The sequence below is a fragment of the Coregonus clupeaformis genome, chromosome 12 (genome assembly GCF_020615455.1).
Source record: "Coregonus clupeaformis isolate EN_2021a chromosome 12, ASM2061545v1, whole genome shotgun sequence".
NCBI classification, from domain to species: Eukaryota; Metazoa; Chordata; class Actinopteri; order Salmoniformes; family Salmonidae; genus Coregonus; species Coregonus clupeaformis.
In genome coordinates, this window is record NC_059203.1 from 12,073,562 (window position 1) to 12,095,112 (window position 21,551).

The window sequence follows — 21,551 nt, forward strand, 5'->3', positions numbered from 1 at the left end:
GGTGTCAAGGCAGTGGGGTGTGGGGCATGTCAGGGCAGGTCGCATTTAACCACACAGCAGGGTATAGGGATGAAGAAGGGAAGATTAGACAGCGGAAAATGGAGGGGAAATTATCAAGTCAAAACAAGCAAGGCAACAACAGCATTAAATCACATGTATGGAGAGCGGAAATGTAGAGTACTGCACTGGTCATAGGGTAATGTCAGCCGAGACTAATAGCACTGATCTTGATGAAGGGAGGGTTGTGCAGGAGGGGAGGTGTGAGGCACACTCCTGCTGTGATATTTATTACAGTAATGCCTCCATCGTTACTGCCCAAACATAACAAGCAATTGTTCATAACAAGCAGGTCATCGCTCCCCTCTGTTCTGAGTGGATAACATTTCATACAATATTAGAATATTATTAAATTAAGTGGTATCAGCGTCTACAATACAAAAAATATGAGAAAATATTTAAGGGCATATTTTCTACATCTATGTACCAATAGCACTAGCTCAGTCAAATATGTTTTGGCAAAGCTTCCCTATAGCGTACTCTACAGATATACATGCAACAGGGATGAGACTGGACCAAGTCTGACCAAATAGAATAAAGCGCAACGTCAATGAGTAAATACTGCCCCCATGTGGAAGAGAGAGAGGCTACAGGCACCTACTGTATGGTTAGAACCATAGATTGTATATTTAAACGTTATAACATACAGCACCTAGATAGTGTCATGGCATTGGTGCCTTTCAAGTGACAAGTGAGCTTGTTTATTCTCAGTCCACAAAGCGAGATACAACCCACCCAGACAGGGTTGATACATTTTCCATGTTCTTTGTATTTTCCCCACCAGTTTCTCACATGAATAAAAAAGCATGCAGTGGAGGAGCAGTAGCATTACGTGAAATATTATCTTTGAGTCATGTCTTATGCATTGAACACAAAAACACAAAAACAAACAGACAGACAGACAAACAGACAGGCATACTGTAGGTATACAAATCGAATATCATCTCTCCTACCTTGCTGCGGGTTGGTAGTTTGCTCTCGGTGTCCGACTGCTCTTCGTAACTCTCAAACTCACCGGAGCTCCAATCGTTGCCTGCACCCTGTGGCACTTCTTCTCTGTGCACATCCTCATAGATCATGTCCCCTGAACACACACACACACACACACACACACACACACACACACACACACACACACACACACACACACAGAGAGAGATGTGCTGACATCAACACAGCATAAATACTGATGTGCATTGTTAGACAGCAGACCCTCAAGCTTCATCAAGCACAAGTAAAGTTTTTTAAAAGGAACCAAATGACATTTTAACCCAAGCCTGATGTCCATTGATCTGATGGTGCAGTATCAGACAAGGGAGACATTCAATAAAAGAAGTCAGTGGCCCCAGACCCGGCCTTTGCACATGAACTCACCTTCGTCAGGAGAGAGTGGTCCCTCACAGGGCACGTCATCATAGATCACCCTTAGGATCCCTGTCAGGGGCTCTGCATCAGCCTCAGCATCAGCCACACCTTCTGGGGAAGACAGTAAAGACCACTCACAGTCACAACCCCAAACCATAGAGCCAAGAGGAGGGCCTCGCACCGGTAATCTGGTAAAGCATCCAAACTTCAAGAGTCTTTCTTGCACACTGCATTTTGCCCCCATACATGCATTTGCTTATACCATCATTTCTGTGACAGACTGTATATTCTGTAAATGTACATTTATGCAATCGTATTTGATCAGTTCTGATTTATTTCAAACATCAAATACCTATGATTTTATTAGCAGGGACTTAGAAGGGAGATAGGCCTTGTGTGTTGCTGTTATGTGTGCTAGGTGTGCACTATTAGAAAAAATGTCCCCATAGGAGAACCCTATTTGGTTCAAGGTAGAACCCTTTTGGGTTCCATGTAGAACCATCTGTAGAATGGATTCTACATGGAACCCAATAGGGTTCTACCTGCAACTAAAAACGGGTTCTTCAAAAGGGTTCTCCTATGGGGACAGCCGAAGAACTCTTTAAGGTTTTAAGAGTGTGGGGTTGTGCTGTGGAATTGTGTCAGCATGACGATATCCACCTTGTTTGTAATGTATCGACCCCATCTATCTCCACGGTCCGCAGGATTTGTCATTAACTGCTTTGAGAGTGTTTCAGCCTAATTTAGTTTATGGGATTTATTGATTCGCTTTTAAATTGTGATTTGTCTGGAACGGTTCTTTATAAACCCCAAATAATCACTGGATTCAATTAATCTGATGAGAGATGTAGATTCTGACATGTATTAGCCGACGCTGCTTTAAGGTTCTAAATAACCTGGGACACAATCCAAGAGAGAGACACAGTGTTCTTCTACTACATTAGTGACTAACTGAGCAACACTCTCTGTGAAGAATGTGTACAGAATGAAAAGGGAATAACTTTATCTTGGCCATCAGCCTGACTATCTGTAGATCTGGAAAGTAACTGACTCTGGGAACAGTGCTCATTATTTCAAACAGTCTGGGTGTGTTTCTTCAAGTTCCCCCAACAATCCCAGAAGGCAACACAACTCAGGCATTTTTCATCTTGGTTTGCTGAATAACTTTTTAGCACAGTATAACGTTGCTTTCTTCAGTTTGTCTATGATGAATGTGTTCAAAGTCACATTTGTAAAATCCTAGAATTAGGGTAGTGTTGGGATTAGGACCCAAGACTCAGGCGGGTCTTAAAGTTAGGACCTGAAGCAAATCTAATGCTGGTATTAAACGCAATTACAGATTACAGTTACCAGACTCTTTGAATCAGTTACAAAGCTCCTATACTGTAGTAATCCAGTAGTGATAGCAACACAGCAAAGCAATACTGTTAGAAGTATGACTAAAATGTCACAGAGTGTCATCAAAGCCCATTTGTTGACTATATTTGTATCAGCTACAGGAAAGTTCACAAGCTTGAACAGAGAGGTATAGTGCTATTGGTTGTTGGCTATAAACAGGAAATAGCTAATTAATCCCACAATAGTGCCAGTACTTAAGACATTGAAAACACAACCACCCATGGTACCAATTATGTCACAATAAGAACACCCTAACTAATCAGAAAACTGAGGTACACTTTGTAGAATACAATTTTGACATACTATCAATGCATGAAGACAAAAATTTAACACCAAAATGATCATTATAAACCTCAACAATATTGACAAAAACAGTAAAGGACATATGTGAAAGAGAACTAATGAGAAAGGTGAAATAATGGAGCAAGGTGTGGATTAGTCAGGCTCCAAACAGTCTTTGAGTGGACCTCCTTCAAAAAGCCTAATGTCAGCATTGCTGACTGAGTCAAAATCCAAGAGCAATTTCCCTTGGTGGAAATAGACTAATAGTCCACTATTGATCCTCATCCTGAATTAATTTAATTCATGTCAAGGTGTAAATCAAATCATGGGAGGGAGAGAGTATGTATTAGCTGTTGCCCTCCATGAAGGTTACAGAAGATTACAGGCCAATACAGTTTTTATATTATTACTGTAAAACAATGTCAACAAATATGCAATGCTACCGACAACAAGCCTTGTGGTGAAAGTTATGAAGGCTATACTGTAATTGATGTAAGCTTGCTCATGTCTGTCTATATCATGTTTCATGTATCTCTGCACTATGCTGTTGTGTACCTTCAGAGTGTTCCCTCAGGCTGGAGCTCTCCTTGGCCGTCTCCACACTATGGTCCTCCGAGTCAGTCTGCTTCTCCACAGGTAACGCCTCTCCAGGACCAGAACCTCCCTGGGCCTGCTCTCCCAAGGAGGGTTCTGCGGCATTGGGCTCAACCAGCTCGACGGGGCTAGAGACCCTGGAACATACCAGACAGAGTAGTGAGAGCAGTTATGACCACTCTAGGCTGGGTGCTGTGTGGCTCATTACAAAGTAAGTGCAGTGTGGAGGAGGAGAAGAGGAGAGGTGGAGTAGCCGGGGGCAAAAGGTCTGAAGCACTGCCATCCCAGCACGCTAACACTCCCATTAAACCTGGCACAGCCCATATGTTCCTAGTGCAGCTCAGTTCTGCTAGGTTGGTCAGTCCTATTCACTGTGGTGTGATGATTCTGCTAACTGCTGTTGTGAGGGGTGGAGAGTCCTCTGATCCAGGTGAACTCAGTATGAAAATGTATGCACTCACTAACTGTAAGTCGCTCTGGATAAGAGCGTCTGCTAAATCACTAAAATGTCAACAAAAAAAAAGTAACTCATGTGAGACCATGAATATGATAATGTGACCTTACCTCCAGCTTTTTATATTAACTGTGAGCTATGAATGTTCCCCCTAAACTATAGCCCTTGATCGCCAGCCATATCTAAAGCCTGACCATAATAATGACTAGCATGTACTATTGCCTTTGAGACAACTCCTAATAATACTGATCTTGTCGGTATTCTGTAAAGAGCTACCACTTGCTTATGTTTTCGAGCTACCAGTCAGATTTACAGCAGTCCCACATTATACAGATTGGTTTCTCCTCCATCCCAGACCTATCTCATTAAATGCATCCCTACCACCATCCATCTCGGCTATGCCAACAACCAGTAAATCAATCAGTCAGCGAGATACTGTAACTCTCCCCTGCTCCAGACATGCCTGACACACCGCAGTCCTTACATAATCACGCAGATAAGTTGTGTAGGAAATATTTAGCAGCCAAATAGCTTGCGAGCAGCCTGCTGGCCAATTGGCAAGACAGCAATAAAGGCGTTAGCTAATGCTTGTTTGAGTAATGTTCAAACTTGAAATCCACTCCTTAGTAATGTCCGCAAATAAAAGTTGCAAATCTTCACCTTCATTGGCTCCGCAAAGACACCAGACAGAATCAGTCAGAAAGCAGCACACAGGGCTTGTGATGACAACTCATCATATTACAGCTAATAATAGCAGTTTTAAAGAGTAATGTCTACTCAAGCGGTTTTCTACAACTAAGAGCTTTCTAAAATGATTTCTTAGAAAACAATGATCAGACATATTAATAACACAACAAAGCCTCAACATGAAGCAGAATAAACCATTTCTGTTCTGTAAGATTAATAAAGAACAGAAAACATGCATTTCCCATAACTGTGGTTTCACAGGGGGATTTAACAAGACATTTTGTGAGAACAATAACATTATTTCAATGTTGGAGGAGTATATATTTTATGGTTCATCTTTGTAGGCCTATACCCTTCACTTGTCTATATAAGTCCCTGTGAGTCAAATGCCTGTAGGAGAGAACAGAGGAGCAGGGAACGTTTTTTAAATGCAAATAGAATAGCCTGAGGCAAAGCACAGTGTGAGCACTGAGCAGCCTGAATGCAAGGCCTTTACTGTCTAAGATCTGTTTCAACTCCCTCCAGCTACAGCACTGTCAGCCCAGAGAGCGTTGTTTACATGGCTTTCCAACTGTCTCTCTGGGGAACAGTGGTGACCATGCTGATGAGTCTAACCTAACAACACACCACCTACTATTGCAACTGCATCTTGCGTCTGCAGTGTGCACCCGGTCAGTCATAAAGCATTGTACACAGGTCTGCATACAGTATGTGTCTACTGTGACATTGTTTACTTTAACAGCTTACAAACCCAGCTTGCAGATCTACCACTCAGGAGAGGAAGGGTGGAACGCAGATGAAGAAAAAGGAGTGTTGTAAAGTGGGGTTGCTTAGGTGGAGTGTTAAATGTGTTCCCCTTTAAGGTTACAGCTCAACTGAACATAAGAGAGCCATATAAATGTCAGGTGTCAAGTTGTCATGGTGACCTTTGTCTAGGACTTTTCATCTTAAGGGTCTCACTTAATGAAAGGTATCTGCCAAATACCACTGCTTTCCTGGATTTTTGGCTAAGTAGACCTGTAGACATTTTATGCATGCTCTGCAACAATGTTTCTATTATAAAGTATTATTTGTGATGCAAATATATCTTAATCTTAGCTGAAACAGACACACAGTGCAAATGCTCTGACACACACCTCACACCTTGATGGCGGAAAAAGCTATTGATATCTCCACTAGGAAAGGGAGAATATTGACCCACAGTGGAACGGTGTACTCAGCAGAAATTGCAGAGACCTTACAGTTCCTTCTCTCACAATCCAACCCTATTCAAACACACAGACACAGACAGACTTTATCACAGTCACTCAGACACCCCTCTTTTTTATCTCATGAAAGCCCACATGAATGGCCGGCCCTGGCTCTCCGATCAGCACAGGTTTCCCAGCACATCATCATGCTGGGACCTAACCAGGACCAGTGGGCACCACCAAGGTAGGAGATCACAAATGAAGAGGGTGATACAGTACACTGGTTGATAACATGTTTCTAGTGTACATTCTAGTGAACCCCCTAACTCATATAGAACTTTTATACTGCAAACTGCTATAACCTGCAGACTACAGACTACCTGTTTAGGCTACTGATTCAGTATGTTAGAGTTTTTTTCCCACATAACCTCAGTCACAGATGGGCCGCCTCCTTTGACTTCCTTTTCCAAACATATCAGTCCTACATTTTAACTTTGACACACACTTTCTCTATGACATATAGAGTTGTATCTGATTTTGTGTTATGCAAATATATTGATAACCTAATGAATACAGATGTTTCCTCTTACGAGACCAAACCACACGGGCTGTAAGGATGTAATACCGATTCCCACATACTGTGATAGCATATAAAAAGCAGAGCGTCTCTTACCGCCTGGGTGGGTCGCTAACTGGAACATCTGTGGGGAGACATTAGAGCCAAGAAAAAAAATGTTTAAAAAATGCTAATGTCATGTTACTTTTACTGTAACTTGTGCAACGTGTACCATATGGTAAGGACAGTTAAAACGTTTAGAATTCATCTCAGTAGGTTTCAATATGAGCAAAACTTTATCAAAATGTAAAATGTGAACAGCCCATCGGAATCTTAATATTAGCTGTATATAGGCACTGTGTGAATATCAGCTTTTATGAAAGATATCCCTATTAAAACTATTATCTAATTTATACAGAGACAATGTAAACCCTCTCATTTGCCTGCAGGGCTGAGTCCCTGCCTGATGACGTCTCCTTCACCAGCCACTGGTTATGTAACAGGCTTTCACTGTACAGCATCATCAACCCCATAATTCCCCAGCGCGGCGGAGGAATGCTCCACAACCCACTTAGCGAATTACAGTACTACACGTAGGCTTTGTAAGAAGCCTTTTAATTAAGCACTAGTCGCTTCATTTTGTCCGACAGAAGTTCCCATAGATTAAAATCTTCCTCTTTAGCTGGGAGTGTAATTAACAGAGCTTTTTTGGCAGCATGACTGAGTCAGGTAGTCAATATTATACTAATAACAAGAGTTTCACTGCTCTTTATCCAATTAGAACAAGGTTTAACCTGGCTCTCTTTATGCCTGTCTGTCTGAAGCTATTAAGAAATCACTTTATGAACTGACAGCACCTTATGAGACCAGTGGAGAAGAGTCACTCACAATGTGCTGTAATAGAAAGAACACTTTACCTGGAGAGGCTGTGGAGTATTGTCCCTGGGAGGGGTTGTCCTCCTGACCAGCACGGGGCATTGCATTGAGGTGCTGTTGTGAGTGTCCAGGGGGTGTTAGTGTGTTGTCCTGTGGTTGGTTTGTAGCCTCCTTAAATGACTGGTTTGATTTTTGACTGGCTTTTACAGAGTCTGAGATAGGGTCTTTAGTATCCGCTGGCTCTTTCTCTTCATCAGCACTGTCGTCAAACTCAAACTTCTCCCCTTGCTCTTCATCTTCCTCCTCCCCTTCCTCCCTCTGTTGCTGCTGAGGCATCACAGAGGACATAAGCTCTAAAACAGAGACAAAGGGATAGTGAAAATGTTGAAGAAGATAAAACTGAAATAATATTCCTTGTCTGACAACACCTGAATTCACAAAATTAGCTACAATTTAGAAACTGTTTATATAGAAAATAAAATGTGCAACAAAAAAAACACAAAAAGGTATAATAGTTGTAAGTACTAATAAAGTGTACTAACCTACCTATGTAACTACCGGTCATTTCCATGTAAAAGGATCCATGAGCACCAACATGTGAAGTTCATAGGAGCATGTCAAATTGGGTGTCAAATGAAAGCTAAGAGTCTAGATTTTTTTGACATTAAGGCATATTTTCCATCCTAAAGATTATGTGTAAGCAAAGACTTTGATTTCTTGTCAAACAGATGGAAAAGGGGTTTCAGAAAACATCTACCAGAAAAAGTCTTAAAAGGTATTAGAAATACATAAAAACACAATAATATTGAAATAAAGAACCCTGCCAACTAATATCAACACATATACTAATAACAAATGTTACGCAACATGTAAAGTGTTAGTCCCATGTTTCATGAGCTGAAATAAAAGATCCCAGAAAATGTTCCATACACACAAAAAACGTATTTTGCTCAGATTTTGTGCACAAATTAGTTTACATCCCTGTTAGTGAGCATTTCTCCTTTGCAAAGATAATCCATCCACCTGGCAAGTACAGCATATCAAGAAGCTGATTAAACAGCATGATCATTACACAGGTGCACTTTGTGCTGGGGACAATAAAAGGCCACTCTAAAATTTGCAGTTTTGTCACACAACACAATGCCACAGATGTCTCAAGTTGAGGGAGCGTATCAATTAGTTAAGGTGTTTTACTGAGCAATTTTGTTTATGAATTATTCAGTGATTAAAACTCGAAATTCCGTTACCAAATCGGTAAAGGAATTTCAGAAAAATCAGTAACGGAATTTCTGCAATTAAATTGGCTACAATGGGAAATCATAGTAGTTACAAACCACAGTTGGATTCACAAGTTTGGACAGCACAGTACAGCACAGAACAGTACAGTAGAGCACAGATCAGTACAGTACACAGTATAGCACACTAGAGTTGAGTACACTATAATGTACTGTATTGTACTGTACTCTACTTTACTGTACTGTACTCTACTGTTCTGTGCTGTGCTGTACTGTACTCTACTGAGCTCTATTGTGCTGTACTTTGATGTCCAAACTTGGGAAACATAGACGTCTATGATTGGTTCAGATTGGTCCAGTCCGGACCAACCTAATTTGGTCTTGTTTGGAGGCAGAGCTCATTAAAATAATAGCCAGTATGTAGAATAATACCCAAATATGCAAAGGAGGATATTGCATATTTATACACTACCGGTAAAAAGTTTTAGATCACCTACTCATTCAAGGGTTTTTCTTTATTTTTACTATTTTCTACATTGTAGAATAATAGTGAAGACATCAAAACTATGAAATAACAATGTATTTCCTTCTTAATGCGTTTGAGCCAATCAGTTGTGTTGTGACAAGGTAGGGGGGTATATAGAAGATAGCCCTATCTGGTAAAAGACCAAGTCCATATTATAGCAAGAACAGCTAAAATAAGCAAAGATAAACGACAGTCCATCATTACTTTAAGACATGAAGGACAGTCAATACGGAACATTTCAGGAACTTTGAAAGTTTCTTCAAGTGCAGTCGCAAAAACCATCAAGCGCTATGATGAAACTGGCTCTCATGAGGACCGCCACAGGAATGGAAGACCCAGAGTTACCTCTGCTGCAGAGGATGAGTTCATTAGAGTTACCAGCCTCAGAAATTGTAGCCCAAATAAATGCTTCACAGAGTTCAAGTAACAGACACATCTCAACATCAACTGTTCAGAGGAGACTGTGTGAATCATACCTTCATGGTCGAATTGCTGCAAAGAAACCACTACTAAATGGACACCAATAATAAGAAGAGACTTGGTTGGCCCAAGAAACACAAGCAATGGACATTAGACCGGTGGAAATTTGTCCTTTGGTCTGATGAGTCCAAATTTGATATTTTTGGTTCCAACCGCCGTGTCTTTGTGAGATGCGGTGTGGGTGAACGGATTATCTCTGCAAGTGTATTTCCCACCGTAAACCATGGAGGAGGAGGTGTTATGGTGTGGGGGTGCTTTGCTGGTGCCACTGTCTGTGATTTACACTTCACCAGCATGGCTACCACAGCATTCTGCAGCGATACACCATCCCATCTGGTTTGGGCTTAGTGGGACTATCATTTGTTTTTCAACAGGACAATGACCCAACACACCTCCAGGCTGTCTAAGGGCTATTTGACAAAGAAGGAGAGTGATGGAGTGCTGCATCAGATGAACTGGCCTCCACAATCCCCCGACCTCAACCAAATTGTGATGGTTTGGGATGAGTCGGACCGCAGCGTGAAGGAAAAGCAGCCAACAAGTGCTCAGCATATGTGGGAACTCCTTCAAGACTGTTGGAAAAGCATTCCAGGTGAATCTGGTTGAGAGAATGCCAAGTGTGCAAAGCTGTCATCAAGGCAAAGGGTGGCTATTTGAAGAATCTCAATTTGATTTGTTTAACACTTATTTGGTTACTACATGATTCCATATGTGTTATTTAATAGTTTTGATGTCTTCACTATCATTCTGCAATGTAGAAAACAGTAAAAATAAAAGAAAAACCCTTGAATGAGTAGGTGTTCTAAAACTTTTGACCGGTAGAGTACCTTTGTGTACTTATTCAGGATACATCCCCATGAAGAGAATGACATTCATATCCATAATGATGCATTTCTGTGTTTTACAGATCAGGGACCCATGATGAAATTCTGTTACCGCAATTCCGTTATGGGGTGTAAATCCACTTCACTTACTGTAGTTCAATAACCAAAATAGTCAATGTGTCATGTGACAGCTGACACCCCATTCTTTCTGCAGACATTCGGAGCCAATATTTAACAGATTTTTTGAAAAACGTGGATACATAAAACACTGAGGGAGATTTACCGACATTCTTTTACCAAACATTGCATCTGCACAGTTCTTCCAGTAAATGTGTTTTTGTAAAATGTTCAGTGTTAAATGTTAAAAGTAGTCCTTGTGCATAGAGTTGTATGGTTTGTTAAACTTTAAAATCAATGGTTTTTGTTTTCCATACATTTTAAGAGAAAAGTGAGTCTAAGCGCAATTACATTAGCGTGGAATTGCCCTACCAGGAAAATACAAAGATTTCAGGACAGTTCATGTAAAGTGCAACCTCATTTTCAAATAGTTGATCAAACATTTTGGTAAGGCCTATTTACTTTGTGCTCTTTTTTCATTGACTGATATTGTCGTTTCAACTTTACATAGTCGAAGAAGACTCTATTATCTCTCGTTTGTGTATGGGTGCTGGGAACTATCAGGATGAAACTGAAAGATGGAATCATGTTAGAATGGGCTCCGCTTCCCCCTATTTCAAAAATTATTTTAGTTTGTTTTAGTTTTATTCCAATCTAAATTCCAGAGAAAACAATGGTGTGAAACATTAGGCTCATGCTGTTTACATTTAAATTCATTGTAATTCTAAATAATATTTAGAGAACTGCAAGATATTTTTTGGGAAAACAGTCTATTCCTGGATTCACAGGCAAAACTACAGGTAACTGCCAAAATAAAGGAAACACCAACATAAAGTTTCTTAACCCTCATACTACCGACTGGGGTCATTTTGACCCCAGAGGCATGCTTTTGATCATAGCCCAAATGTGGTTTATTCAATTCTTTAAATGTTTCATGACTTTATCAATCAACTTGCTCTTAACAAATATACAGTAAATCCTGGTTTAGTGTTTTTGTTTCAATTTTGACTTTAAAAATTCAAGTCCTTAGGGGTCATTTTGACCCCAACCAAAAACACCTAATTCCGCCTATAGTAATTCCACCTATTATAGTATATCATTTGATAAATAGGACTTTTATTTTAATCTAGGTTTCTCTGGAGATATAATTACAAGTTATCCATACCACCAGAGGGTGGAAGGGACCTGTATCAGAGATTTTGACCAGATACACAGATAATTTGCCAAAATATAGCACTCCATGTACTCGGCTTAGATTGTACTTTTCTATGTGAGTTATCGTTTGACTGTGTACAAAACCAAAATTACCTTATTTTTGTGCATACACAAATCTGCCAATGCTATACAAAGTCTGCCACTGGAATAAATACTTGATAGACCTGCAATGCAGAACTCAGATACACTCTGAATCTACATAGAGAGCTGTATTGGTGTCTATTCTCAGAAAAATTAGTTATTCTAGGGCAAATCTAAAAAAGTATTTATTTGAATCCAGGTTTCTCTGGAGACATAATATTAGGAGGGTCGAGGGGGACCTTTATCCGTGATTTTGACCAGATAGACAGATCACCTGCAGAGATGAAGCACCTTATGTACTCGCTTATGGTTATTACTGGTTATAACTAGGTATGACTGTGTAAAAAAATAAAATTACCTGACATATAAGCTTAGTGGCAGTCAAAATAGTGCATAAAAGTATGTCAGTGGTATAAATACTTGGTAAAACTGTAATACAGAAACCAGCTACCCTCTAAATGTACACATAGTGCTGTATTGGTATGCATTCTCTGAAAAATAGTTATTCTACAGGAAATGTTATATAAAAATTCCTAGAATATCCTCCAATATTCTATATGTGTAATTTGTTAATGGTATTTGGGTTCCTATAACATTTGGTTTGAAGTGATTGAGGACTTGGGCATGTTTTTTGAAGCATTCTGCCATAGGCCCTACCACTTCCATTGTTTCACTAGCAGCAATGCTAATGCTGGCTTTATTCCATATTATTTGTATTGTGTCTCAGGATCAATGTCAGGATCAATGAATGAATCACATTTGTCAATACAATTAAGTATATACATTTTTTGGTGTACCGCACCTTTAAATGACAGTCGTTTTTACCACATAAATGACAACATTTGTATTTACTAAATTCTAAAGCTTTTAAGTACTTATATGGATTGTGCCACTTGGACAGCTGATGAAACTGTGGGTTTGCACAACCGAAGAATTTCTGCACAAACTGTCAGAAACCATCTCAGGGAAGCTCATCTGCGTGCTCGTTGTCCTCACCAGGATCTTGACCTGACTGCAGTTCAGCGTCGTAACTGACTTCAGTGGGCAAATGCACAACTTCGATGGCCACTGGCACGCTGGAGAAGTTTGCTCTTCACGGATTAATCCCGGTTTCAACTGTACCAGGCAGTAGGTGAGCTGTTTGCTGATGTCAACGTTGTGAACAGAGTGCCCGGTGGGGTTGGCAGTGGGGTTATGGTATGGGCAAGCATAAGCTATGGACAACGAACACAATTGCATTTTATCGATGGCAATTTCAATGAACAGAGATACCATGACGAGATCACGAGGCCCATTGTCGTGCCATTCATCCGCCGCCATCACCTCATGTTTCAGCAGGATAATGCACAGCCACATGTCGCAAGGATCTGTACACAATTCCTGGAAGCTGAAAATGTCCCAGTTCTTCCATGGCCTGAATACTCACCAGACATGTCACCCATTGAGCATGTTTGAGATGCTCTGGATCGACATGTACGACAGTGTGTTCCAGTTCCCGCCAATATAGGCTCTATTTACATCTTAGATAGAAGCAGGCCATTGGCTTCCTTCATCACAAGGGGTATTTACGGGAGTTCTGATTGGTTCTAAGTTTAGCCGTTTGCAAATGTGCCTGAGCAGACAGTGTTGAAATATACTTTTTCTGAGAAAATGTGTAGGAATTGAAGGTGTAAACTAATTTTACAGTAATCATAAGAATATTTAATTGTCATATACAAAAAATATCTGCTCCTCCCTAGACATAGATCGATCAACTTCACCGTTTCTGGTGTCGGCCCATCACCTACCATGGTAGCCAAAATAATGGGCAACTGGGCATTTTTAAACATGGCCCTAAGCATGATGGGATGTTAATTGCTTAATTAACTCAGGAACCACACCTGTGTGGAAGCACCTGCTTTCAATATACTTTGTATCCCTCATTTACTCAAGTGTTTCCTTTATTTTGGCAGTTACCTGTAGGTCACTAAGACCTTTTAGTATAGCAATCGATCATCTGATCAAAATAAAAAATTAAAATTAAGTCTGTTCATAGTCGTGTTGTGTAAACACTGTATGCTCTATTACCTACATTACGGCATGTGGGTCACTAGCAACAGGTTGTTTTGACCAGTTTGCTTTCTCAGGATTATATAAAACTCCAATACTTTAAGCATGGCAGAATTATGGCTGCCCCCAGAACTACAGCGGGAGAGACATGCAACAGAGAGGGGATTACAGTTCCAGTATAAAAGCAGCACATATGGCTGAGAAAGGCTGTTAGCATAATTAAGGGCTTACCTAAAGATTAATGGAGATATCTATACCCTGAAAGTGATGATAGGTCTGTTTGCACGGCCCTCTGGCGAATGACAGCATAGGGTAGAGTGGGGTGGACCCGACCATTGGCGGCTACGCGGGAAAGAAGTTTGGAGCTGGCCCACTTGGAGATCATTGCACAATTCAGTTTCAGTCCAAATCCTCCCCTGAATACAAAGTCTGACTCAAGAATGTCAATTACAGTTTTACAAGCCTCATCAGGTCAATTTTAGGGAAGTGAGGTACTATAATGTTGTTGGCATGGTGATGGCTTGGAATTGCACATGGATACTTAATTTGAAATATATTACGCGTGACAAGTGGCAAAGTAGGCCAGGTTTGAGACTCGCATACTCTATCCTTCAGCGGTAATACTAAGCATATCCACTCGGACTCTATCCCCTTCACTGTACCACAAACCCAGTTTCTCCAGCCGGTGCACTTACTGCTCTAATAAACAATGACCCTTTTGTAGGGGGAGAAACCTCTGTTCACCCTCAGAAAGCATTGTTTCTGCGTTGATAACTGAACTGCTGGGCTGTCTGGGAGTTAGATCATAGGTCAGAGGGTCACGGCCATGCTGAGCTGTATGTGATGTGTCAGAGCCAGGCTCTGCTCAGTATAATGGAGGATCTGTGGGATAAAATCTATGACAACCACTCTCCTCTCGGAGTTCAATACTTTAGTAGTCTACCACCATGTATAACTGAAAAGTCACCAGGGTTTTTCCAGAGGAGGAAAAGCAGGACTGATAAAATAATGTTTTATAATAAGTTATGTTGGTGTAATTGATCTGATCTTTCGAGCAAGCGTCCCCTAAGATCTTTGACAAATATTGATTAAATGCTTTGACATTGGCATGTCTTATAGCTACTATGGTACAAAAAAGGTGCGCAATGAAAATGAATGAGCTCATGTCACTTTTTGCATAAAAAAACACACTTGTCATTGCCAGCAGAAAATACAGTGTACAAAACATTAGGCACACATTCGTAATATTGAATTGTACCTCCCCCCTTTGCCCTCAGAACAGCCTCAATTCGTTGGGGCATGGACTCTACAAGGTGTTGAAAGCGTTCTACAGGGATGCTGGCCCATATTGACGCCAATGCTTCCCACAGTTGTGTCAAGTTGGCTGGATGATTCAAATAACCAACTCATTATCAAGCTTTGATTATTTGAAATCAGCTGTGTAGTACTATGGCAAAAACCAAAACGTGCACTCAAGGGGGGCACCAGCACAGAGTTTGGGAAACCCTGTACTACCATACCCCGTTCAAAGGCACTTAAATATTTTGTCTTGCCCATTCACCATCTGAATGGCACACATACACAATCCATGTCTCAATTGTCTCAAGGCTTATAAATCCTTCTTTAACCTGTCTCCTCCCCTTCATCTACACTGATTGAAGTGGATTTAACAGGTGACATCACTAAGGGATCATAGCTTTCACCTGGATTCACCTGGTCAGACTATGTCATGGAAAGAGCAGGTGCTCTTAATGTTTTGTACACTCAGTGTAGTTTGTTGCTGTTGTGTTCCTCACTAGGTTCCTCAACCTCTGGAATCCCCCTCCTCATGTTGAAATACTTTGTACAACATACATTTAAAAACTAAACTTGGTATGCAAAAGCCTTTAGACAGCCTGTCAAAAGAGACTAGGACAAGAGGAAACAAAGTCCTAAAGCCATTCTTGAGGAAAATTGGATAGCTTGCAGAATTGAGATGAAACAAACACACCCTAACCCAAATAAAGAGTTCAGCAGCACCGCCGTGGTGTGGTAATGTTTGGGGAAGGTGTCGTGGTGTCAAGGAGATCTTAAGGGTTGGGTCTCACTCCCTGCACACCCCCTGGATCAAAAGTCCCTTAGAGAGTACAATTAAACAGCATAATTGCAGGCTGGATACACATAATCAAATATACCACATGCATATGATATTTATAGAAGTATGGATCCATAAAGTTTTGTTTGAATTCGAACATGAGTTGGGAGAGATCGGCTGAACTGAATGTGTCATTTCACCAACAAAAGTTTGGGAAAAGTTTCCGGAATTTTGTTTCCCAGTAACCCCATTTCATCCATCCCAGTCATCCCAGTCACCCCCCGCCCCCACACACACCCTCAGACTCTACTCACACACTGACGTTAACATACCACATGAAAAACACCTGATGCCATGTTCAGTCCATTGCTGCATGCATAATGCCCAGGCCGGGACAGTCATTGGTCAGACAGGGAGAGGGAGTCAGGGTGCATCAATGGACAAAAGAACAGAGCAGCAGCTGGTGGAGAGTAGAGACTGAAAAAACAGCAATGGAATTCTTACAGAAGGCAGCTAAACAGCCTTCTTTTATCTAGGGTCTTCCTTGGGTTTTATGGAGGGTGGTTTGACTGGTCTCTAAACCTCTTCTCTCTCATAGACGTATTCTTCAACAAGATCCATGGACAACAAACAGTTGGGAGAAGTGACAGTCCAAGGCAGCTCCCTTCCTGCTTCCACTGAATATAAATTTCCCAAAGGAAATCATCTTATCCAAAGATAGGGGTGTAAGACAACCGATATGGGAGTGAGACAACCCATTTAGAAACAAGCTAACCACTTCTGACCCGATTGACTGTCATCCTTTTAGCTGTCAAAAGCAGAGCTCCATGAGTGAGAATGTTTGTAACACATACTAATGTATTTTTTCCTCCTCCTTGATTCTCCAACCAACTCCTGCCAAACAGTTAGCATAGGGACTTGTTAGAGTATCTGACTGTCAGATTTAGCTCAGAGTAAAATGAATCATACACCATAACCCAGTTTGTTCTCCTGTTGTAAGCTCCATTGTAAGCTACAGTATACTGTACTGATGACTGAATATTGAAAATACACGTCAGCATCGTAGATTGTATGGTCAGCATAGTGAAACCTTAATGATGGGCTGCTTTCATATGCACTGTCATTGTCTGCACTGTTCAGCCATGCAGGTTTACATTATTCATACTAGAGCCACATTGGCCTTCAGTTACCTTCCCTTGCAGAATATGTTGCTGTGACCACTGTGTGTGATGGTAGTCACACTACTCAAGGGCACTGTTGGTTTTATTATATCCTCACTGCCTCTCTATCTGTGCTCTGACCACTGACTGTACTGACTATACTTCAGTCCAAATACTGCAGGTAAATCACCCCAGTAACAACAATGTAATTTTAATATAAAGGCATGTGAAGTGTAACCAATATCAAATATTCCGATGTAGGTGTATGGCTTAAGCTATGGTAAGTCCTGAAAGGCACAATGCAGCCATTTTTTTCTCCTGTCAACTCATTTCTGGGTAACAATTAAGTACCTTACTGTTATGTTTTCAATTAAAATGATCAAAAAGAAACAAAAATATATTTTTAGCAAGTTGCAAATTTCTCAAGCAAGAATTTTGCTAGGACTGTCTAAAAATGTGCTGTTATTGGCAGAGAGGTTTGTAACGCTCTTTCTTATTGGTCTATTAACTACTTTACCTCCTGGTGATGTCACCAGGCAGGCCAAAACTCCATCCCACCAAAACAGGCTGAAATTTCAGGCAGTGTTTTCAAACAGCTCTTACACTAAAAGGGCATTATCATAATTTTAACAATTTCACAGTATTATTCCAACCTCATAGTATAGAAATATATATAAAACACTGGGAAATAATGTTTTGGACTGCACTGGGCCTTTACTAATACACACAGAATGACCAAAACAGCACTGTAACAGTAGATTCACTGACCTGGGTGTCCTTTCATTGGCTCATTTGACTGATCTTTTAATTGGCCACTTTGGAGCATGTGTGCATGTTCATCTGTTGATACTTCTCTATTGTTAAGTCTCACCAGCCAGGGTTGTTTTTCAGTATCAGTATACAGAATTGTTACCTATTACAATACAGAGGGTGGTTGGGCGGTCCCTTTGATGCAGTTGTAGGAATGTCACTTTGTTATGAATGTATGAATGCAAGTTACAGGACAGCTACAGCAAGTATGAGGGAATTGACACGGTGCAAACAGAGCGATACCAAACAGCTCTATACCAAACATCCCCCTGTGTACCTCACTATACCAACACACTATCTCCTACGACTGTACTCCTAAAATCTCTTTACTCATTCCCTAGGGCTTCCAGGAGTGGGAAGGCCTCAGCTGTGTATTGGCTGTGGCATGAGAGGAAAAGGAGAGTGGGTTCCTATTCATAGGATAATCTTTATGGCGTAAGCTACAGGCCAGACATGCATGGACTATTAATGGAACTTGATTGTCAGACATGGGGGAAAAAAACTAACAGTCTGACTGCTGGGACAACCGGCTAGAGAGAAAAACACAGTAAATCTTTCCAAAATGCAGATCAGAGGTCCCCTCTCCCCTCTCCTTTTGCCTCTGTTGAGATGAGGCAGTGTGAAATTCATGCAGGGAGGGGCTATTGTACTCCAGGAAGCAGTCCCTACACTAGGGACGGATAGGGACTCCTGTTTCAGCCTGGGGCGATGTAGGGGGTACAGACAGTATTGTAGCGCAGTGGAGTAGCTCTGGCCCAGTTCTGACTGGAATCAATAGATCAATGGATCATCCTCCCAAAGGGCCAATAGATGGTGTCTGTCTCTGGACCAGAGTGCCTCATTGTCTTACCCCTGACAAGATGGGTAGTGAAACACCTGACACAGCCCTATCTGAAGGCTAGTCCTGGTTTAATTGTTTGTGAGAAAGAGTATTCAAATAGAGGCCACCCGGCTTTGGGCAGTGCTCTCCTCTCCTCCTCCCCAACTCAGCTACCCCAAGCTGAAATCTGTAGGACAGAGGGATTGAGAGTACAAAACAACACCCCCACCCCCACACCATCCATGGCCCCTTTGACAAAGCTCCTGTCTTTGTTGCTTGGTGACCATGCAAAGAGAAAAAAATTGTTTAAAAAAAAGAAACTGAAAAAGAGTAAGCAGAGGAATAGAGTATATATAGTAGAAGACAATACAAATACAATTCTCACCTTCTGGTCCTCAGTAGTTCCTCTAACAAGCTTCAGTTACTCCCTGTGGACTCTTAAGGTTACCTCCCATGAACTTCCTGCTTCTATACTGACAGGTTCCTCATACTTATCTCCCTGTCTGCTTTTGAAGCTGCTAGGGCTCCAGCCTCCAGCAGAATAGACTGGAAATATCCTGCACTATTTACTTTCCCACACCAAGTAAGTTCTTCCCTGCTCCGCTCTGCACACTAGCTGCTCAGAATGAGGCTCCCCCTTCTCCACCCTCTCACTTCTATGGTTCATTCCCCCCCCATCTCTCCCTCCCCTCTCTCTTTTTCGAAATGTTTTGCCCTGTCTTTCTCTCCCTCTTCCCTCTCTTTCTCTCCCCTCTTGTTTAGTCCCTCCCTCCTCCACTCTCCTGCCCCTTGCCGCTTAACAGACAGCAGCACAAAGCAGGCCAAAGACAGAGCACAAGTCTTGGCATTGGCCAATAGAAATTCTAGAGTATGGCACATGCCCCAATCAGAGCAGATATGCAGATGTCTTGGGCGGGTCAAGGGGAATTAGGAGTGGACACAGGGTGAACGGGTGAATAGTTTTAGTGATTACATCACCAAGGCAAGGACTTGGGGAATACAAGGAATTAAGTATTGTATTTGTTAGTAAACACATTTTCCTTTTCATATATATATTTCAAAACATTTTGGTCACTATCTAGTCAGGGCAAGAGAATAATGCCCAGTAAAATATGTGATTGGCTGAATGTCTTGACATCTGACCTATTAAGTCAATGGCTCTATTTCTGCTCCTAAGTATATTTACTGTACGGCCAGGCAGTCAGTGACCTGGACCGCTGGCAGACATTAGGATGAGATTTGATCAGAGGTCAGGCCCCATTAAAAAGCCTGCAGTTCTAATATCAAATTCTAAACAGTTCTAAAATCAAACTAAACAGTTCTAAAATCACTCCCATCTACAGAGATATATATATATATATATATATATATATATACACATACATATATGGCAAGGTAAGCGAGCCCGGATAAAATTAACAAACTTGCAAAGAGGGAAAGACGTAGGAGGACTATCTATACCAAACTTTAAATTGTATTTCCAGGCACTAGCATTTTATCCCATCCTAAATTGGTTTACACATGATTCTTCTGCCCGCTGACTGAGTATAGAGAGAAATATGGTGTCTCCTATTGCCCTGGAAGAGGTGGTCTTCACTGATATATCCCTTAAACAATGTAAACTACGCTTTGGTCCTATTATTGCTCAGACAATTTCTATTTGGCACAAAATTGAAGAACAATGTAAGTGGGAATCAAAATGGCATGCCCATGTTCCAATATTTCACAATAATGCCTTGAGATCTGGAGGGCAGCCTTTTGCATCCCCCGGTCCAAATATGGAATCCGTACCTTTGCCAAAATCACGGACAGTAATGGTTTGAGAACTTTCCAAGATTTGAAAGACACATCTATACACATTTCCAGGCAACTTATTTTTTTCTATTAGGTTAGCTATGCTGTTCCACCTGCCCATTAGACTCGTGGTGGAACCCAGAGGTGAGGCTGACTGAGACCCCCAGACATTCCATGAACGCCTTCCAGACCTTGGATGTGAACTGGGGACCTCGGTCAGACACTATATCCTCTGGTACCCCGTAGTGCCGGAAGACGTGTGTAAACAGGGCCTCCGCAGTTTGCAGAGCCGTGGGGAGACCGGGCAGAGGAAGGAGGCGGCAGGCCTTGGAAAAGCGGTCCACAACGACCAGGATGGTGGTGTTACCATGGGAGAGGGGAAGATCAGTCAGGAAATCAACACTTAGGTGAGACCATGGTCGTTGTGGAACTGGTAAAGGTTGTAACTTACCCGCTGGGAGGTGCCTAGGTGCCTTACTCTGGGCGCACACCGAGCAAGAGGAGACATTCACCCTCACGTCCTTAGCCAAGGTAGGCCACCAGTACTTTCCGGTCAGGCAGCGCACTGTACGACCGATACCTGGGTGACCAGAGGAGGGTGACGAGTGTGCCCAGTAGATCAGACGATCACGGATAAGAGCAGGGACGTACCGCAGCCCAGCTGGACACTGAGTTGGAGATGGATCTGTGCGTAATGCCTGCTCTATATCCGCGTCCATCGCCCATAGTATGGGGGTAGTAGGGAGTATGGGGGTGTTGTCTCTGGGCCTCTCCTCTGTGTCATACAGCCGTGACAATGCATCTGCCTTCACGTTCTTCGTACCCGGGATGTATGACAGTGTAAAATTGAACCGGGTGAAGAATAGGGCCCACCTGGCCTGGCGAGGGTTCAGCCTCCTCGCTGCCC

At 41.7% G+C, this 21,551-nt stretch overlaps 1 protein-coding gene across 1 annotated transcript in view; it reads right to left on the reverse strand.

Moving 5' to 3' along the window:
* LOC121577721 (rho guanine nucleotide exchange factor 10-like protein) overlaps positions 1-19,480 on the reverse strand; it is a 158,694-nt gene extending 139,214 nt beyond the window's left edge. The window contains exons 1-6 of the mRNA XM_045223702.1: positions 19,236-19,480; positions 7,501-7,812; positions 6,701-6,728; positions 3,658-3,833; positions 1,432-1,533; positions 1,011-1,141 (exon numbers count right to left, since the gene is read on the reverse strand). Of these exons, the coding sequence (XP_045079637.1) occupies positions 1,011-1,141; positions 1,432-1,533; positions 3,658-3,833; positions 6,701-6,728; positions 7,501-7,807 (744 nt within the window). The 5' untranslated portion in view covers positions 7,808-7,812; positions 19,236-19,480. The remainder of the gene's footprint in view (positions 1-1,010; positions 1,142-1,431; positions 1,534-3,657; positions 3,834-6,700; positions 6,729-7,500; positions 7,813-19,235) is intronic.
* Positions 19,481-21,551: the final 2,071 nt, after the last annotated feature.